At 43.1% G+C, this 19,615-nt stretch overlaps 1 protein-coding gene across 12 annotated transcripts in view; it reads left to right on the forward strand.

The window, feature by feature from the left end:
• Positions 1-19,087, forward strand: part of MREG (melanoregulin) — a 122,139-nt gene extending 103,052 nt beyond the window's left edge. For 11 of the 12 annotated variants that reach the window (XM_032637802.1, XM_032637798.1, XM_032637799.1 and 8 more), the window contains 3 exons: positions 14,934-15,024; positions 16,204-16,367; positions 16,931-17,501. In XM_032637802.1, the coding sequence (XP_032493693.1) occupies positions 14,934-15,024; positions 16,204-16,367; positions 16,931-17,065 (390 nt within the window). In that variant the 3' untranslated portion in view covers positions 17,066-17,501. Of the gene's footprint in view, positions 1-14,933; positions 15,025-16,203; positions 16,368-16,930; positions 17,502-17,857 lie in introns of those variants that run through there. The other variant, XR_004350761.1, reaches the window with a different exon arrangement.
• Positions 19,088-19,615: the final 528 nt, after the last annotated feature.

Raw genomic sequence — 19,615 nt, forward strand, 5'->3', positions numbered from 1 at the left:
TCCCCGCTCCACTGTTGCCTGGAAAGAACCTGTAGTCCTTAAGGACACACGCAAGAGTGTTTTCTGGTAGGTCTGGGTAAAGAGGCATCCGTTTGCAAACTTTGCCACAGTGTGTATTGACATTTGTACAGCACTTTTCGGTTTGGACGAGCCACACTTGAGCTGCTGACTTGCCATGTGTGGCCAGCGGCTGCCGTTTTGCACAGCCCAGGGCTGGATGCTGAGAGGTGGACAGACCTTTGAGATGTCCTCTAGACTCTACATTCAGACAGTCCATTGTTACGTCCAAACTTGCCCTCTGTACTTTGAAGAAGCAGCCTTCCTTGACGGTACACGCTTAAAATAATTGGCTGTTTCTATCTTGCCAGAAATTCAAGTCCCCCTTTCCTCTCCATGAACAGGAATTTAATCTTATTATCCTTTGCCTTTGGTGACAGCAACTAATTGTCTCTCTTGCCTGCAGTGGCCTGAGCAGCAGAACCGGGAATGGGTTCCAGCGAGTTGATTAGGAATAACGATATCACAGGAAAACATCAAGGCCCAGTTCTTCCCACTGGCGGCGTTAGCCAAATCACATCCTGAGTTTGGTTGGCCCTTCTCCCATCGCTAAAGCCGTACGTGGGCTGGAACCCTCCAAATTCAGCAAAACTGACTTGAAATCTCTTTGCTTAACAGCCCCATTCCGTGGCTTTGCTGGCACAGTTCCCCAGCCGGAGCTGCGAGCTATCCCTTGGCTTTAATCTGGTTAAAACCAGATAAGAATTAGGTCAGGGGCCTCTGGCTGCAAAACAGGCTGTTTCCAGAACTCCAGCGGAGCTGTGGAATAAAAATAAGCAGGGAGAGTCGGAAAAGCATTACTTGGTATTTACATTTGAGTTGTTCTAGGTCAGACTTCTAGCTCTGGTTCTAGGTCATAACACAGGAGCTCACAAAAAGCAGTGGGACTGCAGTAGCAACCAGGGGAGGATGTGCCTTTCCAAGGTGCCTCAAGCAGGAACTGCAGGATGATATTTGGGGTTTGAGGCTCTGCATGGTATGTTGAGTCAAACTGCCCAAACCGCTAGACTTCAGTCAAGTTTCACTTTATTATCTTTTAAGTATTAGAGCATCTGGGGTGGGGTTCTCAGAGCCTAGTGGTCAGTGAAGCAGGCTCACCCCACTAAGGCCCAGCTTTCCCTGGGATTCAGAGAAAAGGCAAGTAAATAGCTCTGGAAGGTCAGTAAGGAGGAGACCCAGATGCAAACATGTAAGGCAGAGGCTTGTTCTTCTCTCACTGGATTGGTGGGTCTGAGAAGGCTGGGAGAGAGAACCACAGCAGAGTTTGACCTTCCCAACTGAAAATGCTGCTTTCCGTAGGCCCTAGTTACCAACAGACGGGCCTTGGTCTGTGCGAGTGTTCCAGAGTAGTGAGATGTTCAGGCAGAAGCAATAATGAAACTACACACCTCAGACTGGGACTCGAGCCCAATTACATCTCAGTTGGGACTCAAACCCACAATCTTCTAACCGCACTCCTTTGTATGGGACTTGAACCCACAATCTCTGGTTTAGGCGGGGACTCGAACCCACAATCTCCCAGCTGAAACCACACACCTGATCACAGGACTTAATGGGGCTCAGGCTGTTTATGTCTCAGCAGAGAAGGAATTCAGCAAGAGGCAGAGTGACAGGCAAGAAGTAAATTTATTGATAGAGGACGCTTGTGATAGAGGACGCTCGTGAAGGATACACGCGGGCAGGCAAGAGAGCTCTGCCCCGAGAACTAAGTGGGAAAGCGGATTTATTTAGGGAGATACACTCTCCATAGACAGAGTGTGAGCCGTCTCAGAAGGCTAGAGGCCCCGGGGTGTCGGGGGGTGGTTAGTTTTTATGGGCTGGGTGATTTCACAGGCTAACAAGTGGGTGGATTATTCCAACTATTTTGGAAAAGAGGTGGAGATTTCCAGGAATTGGGCCACCACCCGCTCTTTGGCCTTTTATGGTCTACCTCAGAACTATCATGGCGCCGGTGGGTGTGTCACTTAGCATATGCCGACGTATTACAATGAGCACGTGATGAGGCTCCAGGTCTACTGGAAGTGGAATCTTCCACCATCTTGGGCCTAGTAGGTGCTAACCAGTTTGTGTTGTCTCCTCAACAGCTATGTCATTCTTTTAAAGGTCGTGCCCTGTCCCCTAACCTCCTGTCTCAATAAGGCCAAGCCATGTTGAGAGCAGTTGGAGGGTCCTCCAAATTCTGAGGCCCCCGAGGACCAAGTTGCAGACCCCCGGGCACTGGCTTCTCCTTGGCCTCCAGTCCCTACCACTTCCTCCTGCAAGGTTCATCTGGTCTGTGATTTATCCTCTAATATACCGAGTTTCTCTTTCTGTCATCTGATCTGTGCCATTTGGGCCGAGGTGAGAGCAGAAGGCGAATGAGTGGGGGCGGCTGGGTAGGAACAGTGAGATACCATCCCACCTTCCCTGCTCATACACCATGCGTGGAGGGCGGAGAGAATGGGCTTTTCTAGTCCAGACAGAGGATGCCTCTCCGGGGTGGGTGGCCTTGACACTGTCCAGACCAGCTCTGAGCTTCCTCTTCACGATCTCCTCTCTCCTCCCTTCCCCGCCGGCCCCTCGCACTGGGATCTGGTTGCTGGGCAGTGACTGGTGTGTGGCCAGGGGCAGCTAGAGAGCAGGGCGGGCCTGTCCGTCCTTTGGACCCAAGTGGCTGTGCCAGAGCTGCTTTTGGAATGAAAGTCCCTGCACGTTGTGTTCCATTTCTTTCTTTGTGTCCCAGTTTCCACATTGGTGACAGGGAAGGACAATGGAATGGGCTAAATTTGGGCCTAATTGGTGCAGCTTGGGGTACTGGGAGGAGCACAGGTTATGGAGTCAGACAGACTTGAGTTTAAATTTTAGGTTCCCCACTTAATAGCTGTGAGGTTGCAGCTGAGTTGTTTAGCCTCCTGGGGTCTCACTTAACACGTCTCTAGAAAGGGATCCATAAACCCATCTCGTCGGATTTTCTAATGAAAGGAAGGACACGTGTAGAGGGCCCGGGATGGTGCCTGCCTCACAGCGCAGCCTCCATATCTATTATTATTTAAAGAGACCTGTGAAAAGTACTTTTCAAATACCAGATGCTTGACCAGCACAGAGCAGGAGAGGTGAATGGATGATTTTGTTTTATTTCATCGTTCTTGAATTTATTCTGTTTCCCAAAAATATGGGGATCAAAATATCTTGATTATATAAACCTGCCTTGTTCAGAACACACATGGATTAGAAGCCACGTGGCTTTTCCTGATAAAATTTAGTGCTGCTTTCTAGATTCAAAGCAGGCACTCAGTCACCAGCAGAAGGTGGCCTTTCTGTGAATTGTCATATTCATTTGCATTTCAGCCAACCCATTGGGACGCCGGCTGTGTACAGAGGACTGTATACGACATGGAGGAATCCAGGTTCTTGTATCCATGGAGCCCACAGTCTAGCAGTAAAAGAGACATTACAATGCCTATATAACTATCTCAACAGTAAATAACTCCACAGCAGTTCCCATAAAGGGGCCGAGGAATTTCAAAAGAAGCGACAGTTATTTTCAACTGGTAAGAAAGGCGAAGGCTTCTCAAGGTGGTGGCATTTGAGCTGAGCCTGGAAGAGTGAGTAAGAGACGGCAGTGAAACGCGGGCGGGAGTGAACGTGGTCAGAGGCACACAGGGTCAAGACGGAGGGGCCTGTCCAGGATTGAAATTTTCAGTAAGTGGTGGGGCACCACTGGAGTTCTCTGGGAGGGAAATGACCCAGTCTGACCTTTGGGAAGATAGCTGGTTGGGAGGAGACTGGAGGAGTTAGCTTCTGGAAGCAGAGGGACCTTTATTGGAGCCGTTCAGTCCAATGAAGGCTGCGGCAGTGGGGAGAGAAAAGACGGGAATCTTGTGACAGAGGCCGAAGCAGCAGGATGCAGTGACTGATTTGCATGTGGAAGGTGGGATGGAAGGGGAGTGAGTAGCAGATGACCACGTCGGGAGTGTCAGAGGGCGGGCACTGGCTTGGTGGAGGCCAGTGGGGAGTCAGATTGGGCTCTGTCGAGTGGCCTGGTCAGCCTCCCATCCACATGTGGGGGTGTCCGGCAGAAGGGGTGCATTGGAGACCTGGAGCTGAGGCTTGGGGTCAGGGCAACAGAAGGAGACTTGGGAGTCACCGGCAGGGAATTAGTGACAACAGAAGCTAGGGAGTTAGGGGAAATTATCCAGGCAGGTGGAGATGAGAAGGTCCAAGACAGAGCCTTGGGAAAGGACTGCATGAAAAGAAGAGGCAGAGGAAGAAGAGGATCCTGCAAAGGGTAGAAGAAGGGTGAGGGAGATAAGCTGAAAGAGGCGTCTTAGAGGCAACGGTCCGAATCTCAGACCTCCTGCTGGCTGACTCCAGGGAAGCACCAGACCTTTCCTCCCAAGTATGGTGGGATTAACGTCCACCCCACTAAGTGTCCTGAGGGGTACTTAGTAGACGCTCATTCCTTTTCACCTCTCCCGCAGAAACCTGGGGAGGCACGGGAAGAAGGGGAGGCCATCAGCATTCAGTGCTTTAGGAAAGGGCGTCCCTGTTCAGTCACTACTGAGGTGAGAAGGTGGGGACAGTACTTTGGCACTTGCCATGGGTTGCAGATCTGAAAGGCCAATTGCCAGGGACTGGTGAGTAAGGAGCTGAGGAGGAAGTGAGAACAGCTATGGAAGCTCCCTTCAAAGCCACGTGGCAAAGAAGGGAGGGTGGAGAACGACGTGGCATTTGAGGAAGCCTCGGGGTAAAGGGAAGGGCATCCTGGCTAGTGCGTCAGTGAAACCAGCTGTCCTCTCAGGAAGAGGGAGCTAGTTTCTTGCAGAATTCTTTTTCTTGGCTTCGGCATCTGAGGTTCAAGCTTTCGGGTGTTTGTTCAAAGGTGCCAGCTGCTTAACTCTGGAAGGTGGAAGCCCGTCACGTGAGCCAGGGAAACTGCAGCTGGTCGCCTGAGCCCATCGGCCATCGGGACCTTGGCTGGGTTTCTGAATTAGGCGTCTTGTGACCCTGTCATCTTGTAAGCCTGGGAGGAGAGGGCCGCCAGCTCTCCAGGGACTTTTCCAGGGGTCTCCTTCTGAAATGAGCGATGGGGCATCAAGGGAGGGAGCAGAGGAAACACCCAGTAGGTAGGTGAGTCTAAGAAGCCCAGGGTTTTCCCCAGTCCTGAAACCTAAAGCTTAGTTTCAGAAAAGTATGAGCAGTTTCACAGCTCCCTGTGTTGCAGACAAGCACAGCCTGGTTCCAAACATTCACCTTTTCAACTTTGTCTTCATAATCTCAGACCTTGGCAGTGAGCTGCCCACCCTGTCCGCATCTCGAAGGGAGTGGTTTTGCCTTTGTCTCACTCCTCGGAGATGACTTGGAGCCAGGTGGACGGGAGGGCCTGTGGAGGGGGGGTGGGGAAAGTGGGAGGTGGCTGAGGTCCTTCCACCCGTTCCGAGGAGGGGAAGCAGAACCGAAGTCCCCAAAGGAAGGACCGGAGCACAACGTCCCAGGGAGTCAGCCGTGGGGAAGGACGTTCCTGGACCTGGCTGCAGTCTTGGCTAGAGCCTGGGAATACTTTGCTTCTAGAAAAGTTTGTTTTGCTTCAAGGATTTCAATGGTGTTTTCTTAGTTCCTCCTTCAGGTCGGTCTCTGTTCTAAGTATCTGCTCTTTCGTCCTTCCCTCGCTTCCTACCTTGCGCACACACCCCCTCCCTTCCAGTTTGAAGGGACAGTGTGGACAGTGTTGGCCCTACAACCAGACTGCCTGGGTCTGAAATCCCAGCTCCTCACTTACTGGAGTGCACACCTGAGCAAGCACTTCACCTCCCCGAGCCTCAGTTCCCTTGTTCTTCAGATGTTATAATCATATTCATCTCATGGAGTAACGTCATATTATGAGAATTAACTAAGTAAATACATATAAAGAGCTTAGAGCAGTATCTGGGAAGTAGTAAGTCCTCTGTAAATATCATCTATCTGTCTGTCTGTCTGCTGTGCTCTCTGTCTCTCTCTCTCTCTCTTTTGTTGTAATTTCCTTCAGATCCTTTTTAGATTTTTCCAGGTGACACAGAAAGAATATATTATGTTGAAAGAGCCTATAGAAATTATATTTCTAGAAGTTATAAGTTATATAGTATAAAATACAAATTTCTAGAAGTTATGAAATATAAATTATACATTTCTACCAAAGTATAGAAATTATAGATTACAGCCCCAGTGATGGAGAGCTCATCATCTTGCAAAACCTTCATTCTGGATAGAGCGTTCCTTCCAACATCGATCTTCTTTCTGTGGCTCTACTAACACTAACGAGGCTTGGCAGAGTAAGGAATAAGTAAGGTTATTAGTTCTTGTTATTAGGAGCAAATAAAATACATCCGATTCTTAGGTTGAAAAATGTCAACATAGCCAAAGGACCAGATGTAAGGATGTGTCTTCCACATGAGCTGCTGCTAATATATTTCGACCTACAGTTTTTAATGTCCTAGGCCTTATTTGTTATATGTTTCACACCTTGATTCTCACATTCCGTGTTAGTTATCTCTGCTACTTTTGTGACCTTTGACCTCATGAAGTCAGTGATAAAAATGACTAGGCCCTGAAACGGAAACCGAGCCCTTTCCTGCATTATTAAAAACCTTCCTCCAGGCTGACATCAACAGTTTTGAGTACTCTTCAGTAGCTGCAAAACTACCTGAGCCTGCGTTATCCATTTCACATTTCTCTGTGAAAAGCAAACATGAGAGAACCTGTTAGGGGCCTGTTAAAATCCAGATATACCTCCCACCCCCCCATGTAGTACATGTCTTTCTCTTACTTATCTGAAATTTCCCACTACCTACAAAATGAAAGAAAGCTGTAGGCAGAATGGAAAGCAGAAAGCAAAATGGGAGAAGAAGTCAATATGATTTTTCTACCTTTTGGAGACTCTCTCTTCATTTTAAATAGAAAGTAGCATAAGACGATACGAATTAGTGAAAGTTGAAAGGGAAGAGATAACAGTTACAATGTTCAAAGAATTCATTTTACCAAAAAGCTATCACTTTCAAGTAAAAGTATTTGGTTACTCTTCATTTTGCAGTTCCCTGATTTCGATGTTTGATTTTTGCAATACAGTGTTATTATAGCCACAATTGTATGGAGTCTTCTTTTAATGTCAGTGTTGAGTTGAAGTGGGACTTCCCAAAGGGATGTATACAGTGTATGATACATGTGGGTACTTGGTACTTTTTTTTTTTTTTGGCTGTGCCACATGGCATGCAGGATCTTAGTTCCCCAACCAGGGATCGAACGCGTGCCCCCTGCAGTGGAAGTACAGAGTCTTAACCACCGGGCTGCCAAGGAAGTCCCTACTTGGTACTTTTTGATAGTGATGTTAGAAAGAATCACTAGGAAGTAAAATGTCTTAAGGCATTTTCTACTTTTGAGGCACATTTAGGAAAATATTGTAATTTTTTTAGGAGACCATTTTCTATAAAACAAGTATATATGTTTATTGTAATTTTGTTTCTGTCTATACCAGATGGTCAAAAAGTCAAGTTAAAGAAGTATCTGGAACCTTATATTCTGGTACAGAATGATTGCTAAAATATATTATTAAGTGAAAAGTACAGGGTATAGTTTGCTACCATTTATGAGAAAAAATGGAAGGGTACCGGAGAAATTGGTAACATTTATTACTTGTGGAGAGGACACTGGTGGCTGAGGGACAGTCTGTAGTGCATTTTGAATTGTGAATCATATGACTGTATTACCTAACTTAAATAAACAAACAATAAATGCATAAGGAAAAAGAAGCTGGGTCAGGGAAGCAACAATAAGTAGTTACTCTTTTATTTCCTTTTATTAAGGGTGTATGGGTCTTGGAATTAGATGTACTTAGATTTGAATTCTGACTTGGCTGCTACTGGCAGTTGAACGTAGGGAAAGTTACCTCACTTCATGTAAAATCTGGGAAGGACCTTCTTGGCTGGGTTTTTATGCAGATCAAATATAATAAGGACCATTCCTTAAACTTAAGTTTGTGATGATCTGATTTGAGGGTATGAAATAAAGGAGATGAAGCAGATTTAAGCCTGGATATGAGCATCTTCCTCTGAAGATGGCTTTTCACTATCCAAGCAAGACAAAAGACATGATCATCTTAATGCTTGGGTTCCAGGTGGTGGATAGATTTTGGCTGAAAGTTATTATGAATCAAAAGTTAACTTTGAATAGATCATTATATCCAGCCAAAAGTGTTCAACATATCTTTGCAATTAAGGAAATTGAGTGGTTAAGCAAATGATAATTAGACCCTTCTCCTCCAGATTTTTGGAAGAAATTAGCCAATGAGGTATAAGCCATCTCCTTTCCCCTGTTATAGCAACAGTCTTGTGAGAGTTGAGAAGCTCTGCTCTGGCGGACAGAATTCAGGGGAGGGACCATAAAGCAATCCCTGGATGTAGAAAAGGACTGCTGTTATATCTGTGTCATTGCCTAAGTCACTCCTGGGACGGAATGGTTGAACCCTAGGTAGAGCCATTAATACTGCATTCTCTGTAAGCCATATCCATTCCCAGCTAAACAGCTCGATATGCTGAACATTTTTCCCCAGGGGTTAGAGGTGGGAAAATGTGAGATTAATATTTTATGCTATATTTATAATTACCTTTTTGTGTATGTACTCAATGAGTGGGCTTTATAACGTGAATCTTTCAGATGTAAGGACCAGAAAGAGAACTCCAGTTGTCTAAACCAGAATGGCATTAGCTTAGGTAACAGAGTTCCAGAAACAGGACTGACTTCAGATGAAGTTTGATCCTGAGGCCCAGGATGGCCTTAGGCTCTACCTCTATGTGATACTTTCGTCTTTGTCCTCTTCCGAATGTTGATTTTTCTTTAAGCTGGCTCTTCTCAGTGTAGTAAAAGTGATGGGACCATTTCTCGGTCCCCATCCTCCAGGGGAAGAGAGAACACCACTCCCAATCATCCCAGAAGCCCCATGGATTTTGTTGCATCTCCTTGGCTTGAATTGGGTGCTGTGCCCATACCTGAGCCAATGGGATATGCTGATTGCCTTAAGTTATTGGATTTCAAGCCTGGCACCCCTTCAAAGGATTCTGATTTCATTGCTCTGGGAGGTGGATCCCATGCATTGGTATTTTAAAATATTTCCTGTTGGTTCTAATATGTTGCAGGGTTGAGTTGATTAGCTTAAGCCAATCAGTGTCCAGTCTTAGAGCTGAGAATATAACTGCTCTCTAAAGGAAAATTGGGGTAAACTTGACAGACTGATGAGAGAAGGGGAAAATATATCTTGGAGAAGCAAACGTCAAATGTCTGCTCATGGCAGACAGATCAGTTGCCCCAGTGTCTGTATCACATCTTTCCTTTTTGCTACTAGAACCCAGATTTTGTTTGGGGCCACAGTGTGCCAGCCCCAGGGGATAGATCGTGATTTGTCCAAATACTAATGAGAATCTGTGTCCCCACTTGTCCTGTCTCCCTTGCAATGAGAGAGAGAGAGAGAGAGAGAGAGAGAGGGAAGAGCTAAATAGCGCTCTTTGTCCATAGCAGAGAGCACAAAGAAATTTTAAAGTCAATGCATATGAGATTGGAAGTGTAAACCTAATATTTGGAGGAGTTATGGAAGTAGCTATCAGAGAAGAAGAAAAAGAGAAAGGAGAAGGAGGAAGAAGAGAGAGGGAGGGGAGGGGGAAGAAAAAAAAGGTTCAGAAGTAGCTACTTCTGAGGAATAAGGCAAAAAAAGAGTGAGAAAGTAAACTTTTAGTTTTCATTTTGTACCCTCTGTTCTCTTTGAATTTTTATTTCTATGTGATTATTTTATTTATTTTTGCGGTACGCGGGCCTCTCACTGTTGTGGCCTCTCCCGTTGTGGAGCACACGCTCCGGATGCGCAGGCTCAGCGGCCATGGCTCACGGGCCCAGCCGCTCCGCGGCATGTGGGATCTTCCGGGACCGGGTCACGAACCCGTATCCCCTGCATCGGCAGGCGGACTCTCAACCACTGCGCCACCAGGGAAGCCCTATATTATTTTTATAATTAAAAATAAATTAATCTCTTTTGAAGTTGTTCCTAAGAGTATAAGATGATTTTAAAATATATGTCACCTATTGTTACACATCATTGCTAGGAAAACTAAGCACTGTCTATATGACTCCATGGGAGAGACAACTGGAAGCCTGTGCCTGGGTCTCTCCTGGACTCCACTCTATGTGCCTTTTGGCTTTACTGAATTTAATCTGTATGCTTTCACTGTAATAAACCATAAATATGAATATAACAAAATATATATATATGTCACCTATTGTTAGCATACATTTCTTTAAATGTATAAATCACCTTTTTAACAAGAAGTAAGAGTACTTTTTGATTGTGCTATGTTTCCACAACCTCACACTAACACAGTGTAGGTATGAATAAAATGTTTTAATTTTATGTGTGAGAAAATGATCCCAACTCAAGGTCAAGGCAAGCTCATGGGATGGAAAGCTGCAGGAGACCGAGCTCCTGATGGTGGCAGGAGGTTGAGCTTTGTTCTCCTTTCATGTTTGGCCTCATCCTTCTTATCTAGCAACCCTGATCTGATTTGGCCAACAACTAGGGAGGAGAAAAACCTCAAAAATTAAGCTAAGCGTCTTCAGTTACTTGTTTTCAATCACATTTTTTCAGTTTGACTTGGTTCTCAGGTACCTTATGAAATTAAATCTGCATGATTTCTTTTATTACACCTCTGCTAATGTAGTCATTGTTAAAAGTTTCGGGCCACAGCATCACAAAGACCACAATGTATTACTTCAGAAATAATGAGCAAACAAAGATTTTTTTAAAATACGAGTTTAACTCTTGATGTATAATAGATTTGAGCATCAAGTCACTTGTGAAGAATATTTAACTTGTTATTTTCAAATTGTTTGTCTAAAGAAAATTGGTACAATTTTTAAAATGTAGAAGGACATCATAAGACTTGCTTTTCTCTAATACCAGGGAATAAATGAGTTTCTTTAGTTGTGGGTAAGATTTTGTTCATCACCGTTTCTCATTTGCTACATTTAGATTCTGTCCTTTGGGATCGTATGTTAAAGAGGAGTTCAAATCCCCCTCTTATTTCTTTTTTCAAAAGCCAGTACTTAGTTAAAACTCTGCCCAAGCTTCTTCTGGTTTTAGAGCTTTAAATTTTGCACAGAACTTTCAAATACTTTCATATATGATTATCCATGACTATTCTGTCAAAAGAAGACAGTTATAATATGGATTTATGAAATGCAGCGTTTCATTCTGTTAATCCTAACAGGTACTTATCACGTGCATCGTGTGTGGCTCCATCCTTAGCGGATTTTAAAATGTTCCATCGTTGCTTCACCATCTAACAGTTTATCCGAGGAACAGACACTGAAACGGAATGGATTTGTATAACATTCCGTGTTAGTGTTTAGGAATAGCAAAATAACTGATAGATGGACAGCAAGAAAAGAAAGATTAAAAAAAAAAGTCTGAAGCCTGGATTACCCAGTGATGAATGGGTCTCTGAAAAATAGAGATTTGGCTACACTTCCTTCAGGACAGAAGTTCTGAGGCATCAGCCTAAGGAGCTAGAAGAAAAATTAGCAGAGACCTTTAATCGCAAGTTAATGAAGCCACCTAGTGGTTTGTTACATCATTTAAGGTTGTGTGAATATGTAAAGCATCTCATCTGTGGATTGACTGTGTGGGTCTCTAATCAAGTGTGAGTCGAAGCCTGGTCACTTTTCATTTAGTCCAGCCAGGAGGGTCAATTTCATTGAGAATAAGCACAGTGCTGCTCTGTGTAATCATTTGTTTATTTATAGTCTTTTTTTTTTTTTTTTTTTTTTCTGCGGTATGCGGGCCTCTCTCACTGTTGTGGCCTCTCCCGTTGCGGAACACGGGCTGCGGACGCACAGGCTCAGCGGCCATGGCTCACGGGCCCAGCCGCTCCGCGGCATGCGGGATCTTCCCGGATCGGGGCACGAACCCGCATCCCCTGCATCGGCAGGTGGACTCTCAACCACTGCGCCACCAGGGAAGCCCTATAGTCTTTTTTTTTTAATCAAAAAGGATTTAAGGTAACGTACATGAAAATACAATGAGGGCACAAACTAGAAGAAGATGAGAAAAGAGAAAAAACATAAAGATATAAAAAGTAGTAAAAATTTTGATAATTCAAAAATGCTTTCAAAATCCTATATGTTTTCCATGAAAGGACTCGACATTTTCAGGTAAGCGTGGAAAACTGATCAGTTATAAAATTCACAATGTTCAGAACAGGGAAACATTTTTTAGGAAAAGTGAAATCCTACCTAATGTCAAGAGCAGAGAAAATTTTCTTCTGGAGGTCCTCACAAATGAGGTACTGCCTAATGTCATGTATAGTGTCCTCAATCCTCATAATAGAAATCATCCTGAGTCTTGGAAGACTGTTTCTTAACTGTGCCTACACTGCTTTGGAGGAGAATGTGCGCCAAACTCCATTTTCAGGGCTTGCATTAAAGCATTTGGTCCTCACGATAAGCCTGAGAGGTAGGTAGTATTACTATCTCCATATTACAGATGAGGCCACTGACACACAGTGAGGTTATGAACTTGCCCGAAGTTAGGCTGTTAATAAATAATGGAGCTGGGATTCAAACCTGGGAAGTCTGGCTCTAACACCCGTGCTCTTTTCCAAAATGCTGTATATACTGAACGACCCATCCAATGAAAATGGCAATACTGTATTGAATACTTACACAGTCTGTGGGGCATTAGGTAGGAGTGCTTTAACATGGTGCTGAAGATGAGGTCAGGATTGCATTATTTCCGAGATGACGCAGTCAGCGTTGCCTTCCAGTGTCACAGGCTTCATCCCTGACCCCAGCCACTGCACACTTATGCAAACACATGTGTATACACACCTTTGGTCAAAAACAGGACCAGGAGAGAGTACTCAGATTCACCACTTCCTGATTTCTAGAAAATTGCTGAAATCCATGACCTTTTTATAAAAAATTCATTTTATTGAGGTATAGTTGATTTACAATGTTGTGTTAATTTCTGCTGTACAGCAAAGTGATTCATTTATACATATATATACATTCTTTTTCATATTCTTTACCATTTTGGTTTATCACAGGGTATTGAATACAGTTCCCTGTGCTCTACAGTAGGACCTTGTTGTTTATCCATTCTGTATGCAATAGTTTGCATTTGCTAATCCCAAACTCCCAATCCTTCCCTCCCGCTTCTCCCCTCCCCCTTGGTAATCACAAGTCTGTTCTCTGTCTGTGAGTCTGTTTCTGTTTCATAGATAGGTTCATTTGTGTCATATTTTAGATTCCACATATAAGTGATATCATATGGTATTTGTCTTTCTGACTTACTTCACTTAGTGTGATAATCTCTAGGTTCATCCATGTTGCTGCAAATGGCATTATTTCATTCTTTTTATGGCTGAGGAGTATTCCATTGTATATATGTACCACATCCGCTTTATCCAGTCATCTGCTGATGGATGTTTATGTTGTTTCCACGTCTTGGCTATTGTGTATAGTGCTGCTATGAACATAGGGGTGCATGTATCTTTTTGAATTATAGTCTTGTGAAATCCATGACTTTTTGATGCCTTTGTATCTTCAGATCCAAGATCTAAAATGCAATCATAACAAAACGCGCTTTATTTTGCTAGCTTTTCTTTCTCAAAGTGGTATCTATAAATGTTTGGGAATGGCAGCTAAATTGATTTCTCTTAACCAGTCATGACAGTTGATAAGGGATGAGCGAGGCAAGCCTTGAAAGGAACTTGGTAGGGAAATAATGGCATCATTGAAACATTTCCGGTTAGTGGAGTCAGAATGTCGTATAACTTGAGTCTTAAACTGAGCATTTAGAATGATGTTCTTTTAAGCTGTGCATTAGGATACTTGTGTGGTTAATGCTCTTGCCAAGAAGAAAAGGTATACTCTATAAAATGACCCTTCTCGATAGAGAAGTCTCCTTGAAAACAAATTTCCATGGCATTTAAAACAAATGCCCAGCTCAGTAAAGATTCTAATGCTCCTGAAAGGTTCAAGTTCTGTTTGGGGACCTACTACTCATAAGATTGAAGTTTTCAGAATGATAATCTTTTAATAGTTCTGCTGAATGCTTGAAAGATTCATCCTATGATGGGAACATAAATGAATGAGAGCAATGCTGAGATACGGTGAAAGAAACTGGCTGGAAGTCAAGAAACTTGGGATCTACTTCAGGTCTGCTTTATTCTGATAACAAAGAAAGACACAAATTCTTTGTGTGTCATTTTTCTTTTTTTTTTTAAAGATTTTTTTTTTTTTTTGATGTGGACCATTTTTAAACTACCGGACCGCCAGGGAAATCTCTGTGTGTCATTTTTCTCATGAACTTTGGAGTGAGATCTGAATTCAAACACCAATTCTGATACCCGTTAGCTGGATGATACTGGATTAACCAGTTAACCTTTCCTGGCTTCAGTTTCATTATCTATAAAATGGCTTCAGTAATACATAGATTTTATTAGGTGCTCACTGTGTGCAGGTATTTTATATATAAAGGTTTTTTTTATACCTTTTATCTTTATAACTATCTTAAATGGAATGTTCACTCTTGTTATCCCTACTTTACAGGTGTTATCACTGAAGTTGAAAGAATAGGTAACGTGAAGAGTTTAATTAGGATAATTTATGTAATGTGTCATATCACCTGGTATACAACAGATTCTCCAGACATGGAGCTGATGTATTCCTGTTGACGTCATCTTCCCATCTCCTTCTGTTCTTTTGGGATTTGTTTTGAAGATTAGTGAAGAGGAGAACCACAGGCTTAAACAGCTTAACTTTGGGAATTAGGGATTTAGGCCAAAATGTAAAAATAAAACTGAATTTTTATTTTCCTACAGGAGTGGCAAAAACTCAACTACGATATCTACACCCTGCGACAGATTCGAAGGGAAGTGAGAAATAGATGGAAACGCATTTTAGAAGATTTAGGTGAGTCTGAAAGTGATTAAGAAATGGTAAAAATATCCAGTTGTGATCATTCCTCTTCACTTTCTCCAGCATGGTTTTTATGGAAGGAATGTCAGTAACTGACTGATTAAGGCTACTGTGTACTAATTATTTTCCCAATCCCGTCGTCAGATAAACATCTGATGTTTCTGTTATCAACAGACCCTCTCTTGAGGACATATTTTGCCATGTGTTACTCCATCTGTCCTCAGTATCGAGTAGCACAGGGCAGTGGAATCATATGGGCACCACCATTGACTTTTTGGGCATTGTACATTGATGTACATTATGTGGGAGCGATTGGCCAGTTAATCATAGCTTTATAAGGTAAGGCAGATTGGGAGAAATATTATTTGTAAGAGAGACAGCAAAATACCTGTGGTATTAGAGTAGATATTGGGTATTGATTTTTCTTAAATCTGCCAGGGTTGTGATACAATAAACATGGTCCTCACATTACAAAGTAAGCTTGTTTTCATGTTTTAGAATAATGAATTTATCAATTTTGAAGTCCTCAGTCGTTCTGCTTTGAAAGAGAACATGACACCTTGGCATCATAACCTTTCAAAAGTGGGGTACCAAGTTGCTAGCCGCTGTTGCTTTAGTTGGGATATGATGGGGTGGGGTGGAACTCTCCCTCTTTACTCACCCAGTATTGTTCTGACTTCATAGTCTCCTCTTTATGATGTAAGTTATCCCAGGAAGGGTAAATCTATGAGTCTTTTAGACCTTTGCAGTAAGTAATTTAACCAGTCAGCCATATTGCCCCGGGGAAGGGAATCTGGGCTTGGAGAAGTAGGGCCTGAAGGTGACCATTGTGCAGGTATCAGGGGAACTAGGAATTCAGGAAACAGGGGAGGAGGTGAAGAGTGGGGAGTGGGAGAAGGGTTTCCAAACCGAGAAAAGGGGCAGCATGCAGTCAGTGGATGAGTATCCGAGTCTTAACTCGGAGGAAAAAGTTAACAAAGAAAATCTGGTAAGAAGAAATCGCAAGGGAATTTTCATTAAGGACCCCACCAACCTCACTGTGCTGGGAAGCAGCACAGGCAGTGGTGCCTTGGGCTTCAGTTTTCTCATATTTCTAATCCACTGTTGGGTCTCCTGCAGGACCATCATTTCCTTATGACTAATTAACGTGAGGGTTCAATCTCTTTACCTTAGGTTTTCAGAAGGAAGTAGACTCTTTGTTGTCAGTGACAAAACTCAGCACCATCAGTGATTCTAGAAACACAAGGGAAGCTCGGGAGATACTGTTGAGACTGGCTGAAGAGACCAATATTTTCCCAACCAGTTGGGAGCTTTCGGAGAGATATCTCTTTGTTGTGGTAAGTGGATGTCTTTCTCCACCTGCTCTGATTTCGCTCTAAAGTTTTGCTTCTCTATTAGTCCGTATTCTCAGCATTCTGACACCACCAGCTCCACCATGGTATGAGGTATGGCAGACGATTCTGGCATCTTATGCATTGGTACCCCGTGGCCAGCACATCATAATCACTTGGAGGGCTTTAAAAATTCAGGTTTCTGGATTGCACTTAGACCGGCTGAGACTTGCATTGTGGCTCAAGAATCTATCTGTATTTTTCAGCCAATTTAGCTGTGCAGTCAGCTTTTTGAACCATTTCTAGGTCAAAGAGATGTGAGAAATATTGTGTGTATAACCTAAGATTGAAAAATGATTTGAAAGGACGTTAAGAGCAGTGGAATGTTTCTTGGATAATGTAAGTAAGGGCTAAGGAGTGTCTCTCAATTTGTTGGGAAAAATTTAATAAATGTTTTACTCACTCATCATTATTTCTAGGATGGATATTGTAGTTTTTAGATTGGTTTTCCCACGAACACGGCTTGGTTCCCATCTTGACAACAATTGTATTTTTAATTTTTTTGGCAGGACCGTCTCATTGCACTCGATGCTGCGGAAGAATTTTTTAAAGTTGCCAGTCAGACGTACCCCAAGAAGCCTGGGGTCCCATGCCAGGCAGATGGCCAGAAAGGACTGCACTACCTTCCCTTTCCAAGTCCCTAAGGGAGAGGCTACGAGGCAGAATGGGATTTCTCTTACTGGAACTCAACAGCCTACCAAAGTTGGACAGATGCGTGTAAAAGAAAATGGGCAAGAAGAGGCTAGCTAAGAGAAAAAGGATTCTGAGTCCTACAAAAGTCTAAGCGTTTGGATGTCTGCTCACCACGAGGACTTGACTCTATGAAAGTTGAGGCTGCGTTGAAACGCCCTGGTGATCTTGCATCAGAGAATTGGTCAGTGGGCTATTTCATCATGGGTGATTAGATTCCAAGAACCCATTGCCCCCATTTTGGTTTTGGTTGTACAATAAGCTCTAGCCACTAATCCTGTTGGGAGAATAGGATGTTCTAGTTAATAAAATAAGATTAATAGAGCTATCATTGAGCCCAAATATGGATTACCAATTTTTAAATAATTGTTATATAATATAGGCTAATACCAGGCGTGACAAGACCTTTCTTTGATTTGGAAGCACCTACAGAACCTTGGAGGTGTTGGAGGCATCATTTTGAGATTATTCAGAAGTTTAGCTGTACCAAATAAGAGGACTATCTAGGAGTGCCGCTCAGAAGTGAATCCTAAATAGAATGCTCCCAAGCAGAACTTCCGGCAGCTACATGTGAAAAGCTGTGTCTTCAGCTGTGGTACAAGCATCTTGAATTCTCAACGTTATTGATATCTGGTTACCTCATTTTTACGTATTGTCCAGCTCTAGTCCACAAGCCCTTGATATTTTATCTGGGATAGCATCTATTTGACCTTTACTGTCTTCTCTTCTCTTTAACCTGTTTCCAGCTTGTTGACTGAGAGTTGCACCTGCCCAGGGACCTCTCATGCAGCGTGGCCTCAGCTCCAGGACCCAGAGTGGGCACGGAGAGCCTGTGGTCACAGTGCACTGGGGTCAGTGCTCACCCTGCCAGCCTGGGGCTTAGCCCCGCGAGGCACCAGCAGCAGCAGTAGCAACTCTTCAGGCAGTGTTGCATTGAAGAAGGTCATTGCTGGACTTTCTTCCATCCTGAAGATGATTTTCAAAGTGGAGCAATTCTGTCAATACAGTTTGCGTCTATCCACAGATTGAGCAGCCCAGTTTCAAAAGTTAATTGCCGGGCTTCCCTGGTGGCGCAGTGGTTGAGAGTCCGCCTGCCGATGCAGGGGACACGGGTTCGTGCCCCAGTCCGCGAAGATCCCACATACCGCGGAGCGGCTGGGCCCGTGAGCCATGGCCGCTGAGCCTGCGCGTCCGGAGCCAGTGCTCCACAACGGGAGAGGCCACGGCAGTGAGAGGCCCGCGTACCACAAAAAAAAAAAAAAAAAAAAAAGGTAATTACCACCTAAGCAAGGAGCTCGCCATGAAATCAGGGTTCATTTTATTGAAAAGACTTTGAGAGCTTGTCGTATTTGTCAGTAGACTGCTGAGAACAATGGCAATATTTTTACTTTTACAGGTTTTACTTTTCTGACTTCAAGTTAAAAAGTAACTTGTATTTAGTCTGTGCGGGGGGATTGTGACAATTTCCCTACCCTGATTAGCTCTTTTGGTAGTGAACACAATGTTTAAAATATTTGTTAGAGGAGATACATGTTCTCCATTTATGAATGCTTTGCAGACCGATTTAACTCACATGTTTCAGGAATATTCTTCCTAGTTTAATAAGTAAACTAAAAGTTTTATTTTTTAAAATAAAGACATTTTTTATTTTGTTTTATTTAGTACTTAGTACCTCTCTCATGTTGTTTAAAATTAGCCTGCAGATATGTTCCCTCACATCTATAGGCTCTTGCAAGATAAACATACAAACAGTGAGACAAACAAACAAAAACAAACAATAAATTAAACCAAAACAAATAAAAAACTTTGAAAATCATATTGTTTTCATCCTTGTCCTTGGAATTTGTATTTTGTCTTTCTGCCTTTTTTTGGTGTCAAAATAGATGAGATTGTTTGCATCTATGGAGAATACATTATAACCATAGTCTTTATTTTTGGTAATGAATAAGTAAGGATAAAATTGTCTCTATGATTATAAAAACTCATGGAATTATCCAGGAAATTTGCCTTGCAAAGGATTAAAAGGTTTCTGTGTTTACTTTTCAGCTGGATGTGTGTCATATTTCTGAGAATTAAGAAGGAACAGATATTCTTTCCATAATTCCTTTAAATTAAAGAGTAAAGAGGCTGAGAGATAGATGGGCTTAAGGACCTCCCATCATTCTAAAGCTAGTCAAGGGGCAGATCTGTGCTCAAATCCATTGAGGAGTACATGAGAGAGGCTTGAGGGTGACTGACATGACCACTTCAGGTCACAAGGTGCTCAGCACAACTGGGATCCAAAGGTTCATGTGTGTCTGCAGGGCAGTTTCAGGTGGTAGATGGATGGAAAATTTTATATTAATAGTTACTTATTTTAGTGTGCACCAGGGGGAAAACCCTGTAATTAGCAGACAGAACACCTGATTTCCTATTCCACGAATGTTATTGCAACAAATAATAAAGTATTTATGTTTTCTTAAAGGAGGCCCCAGTAAGGTACAGTGGACACACTGGCCAAAGTG

This window comes from Phocoena sinus, chromosome 7 (genome assembly GCF_008692025.1).
Source record: "Phocoena sinus isolate mPhoSin1 chromosome 7, mPhoSin1.pri, whole genome shotgun sequence".
In the NCBI taxonomy this organism is placed as follows: domain Eukaryota; kingdom Metazoa; phylum Chordata; class Mammalia; order Artiodactyla; family Phocoenidae; genus Phocoena; species Phocoena sinus.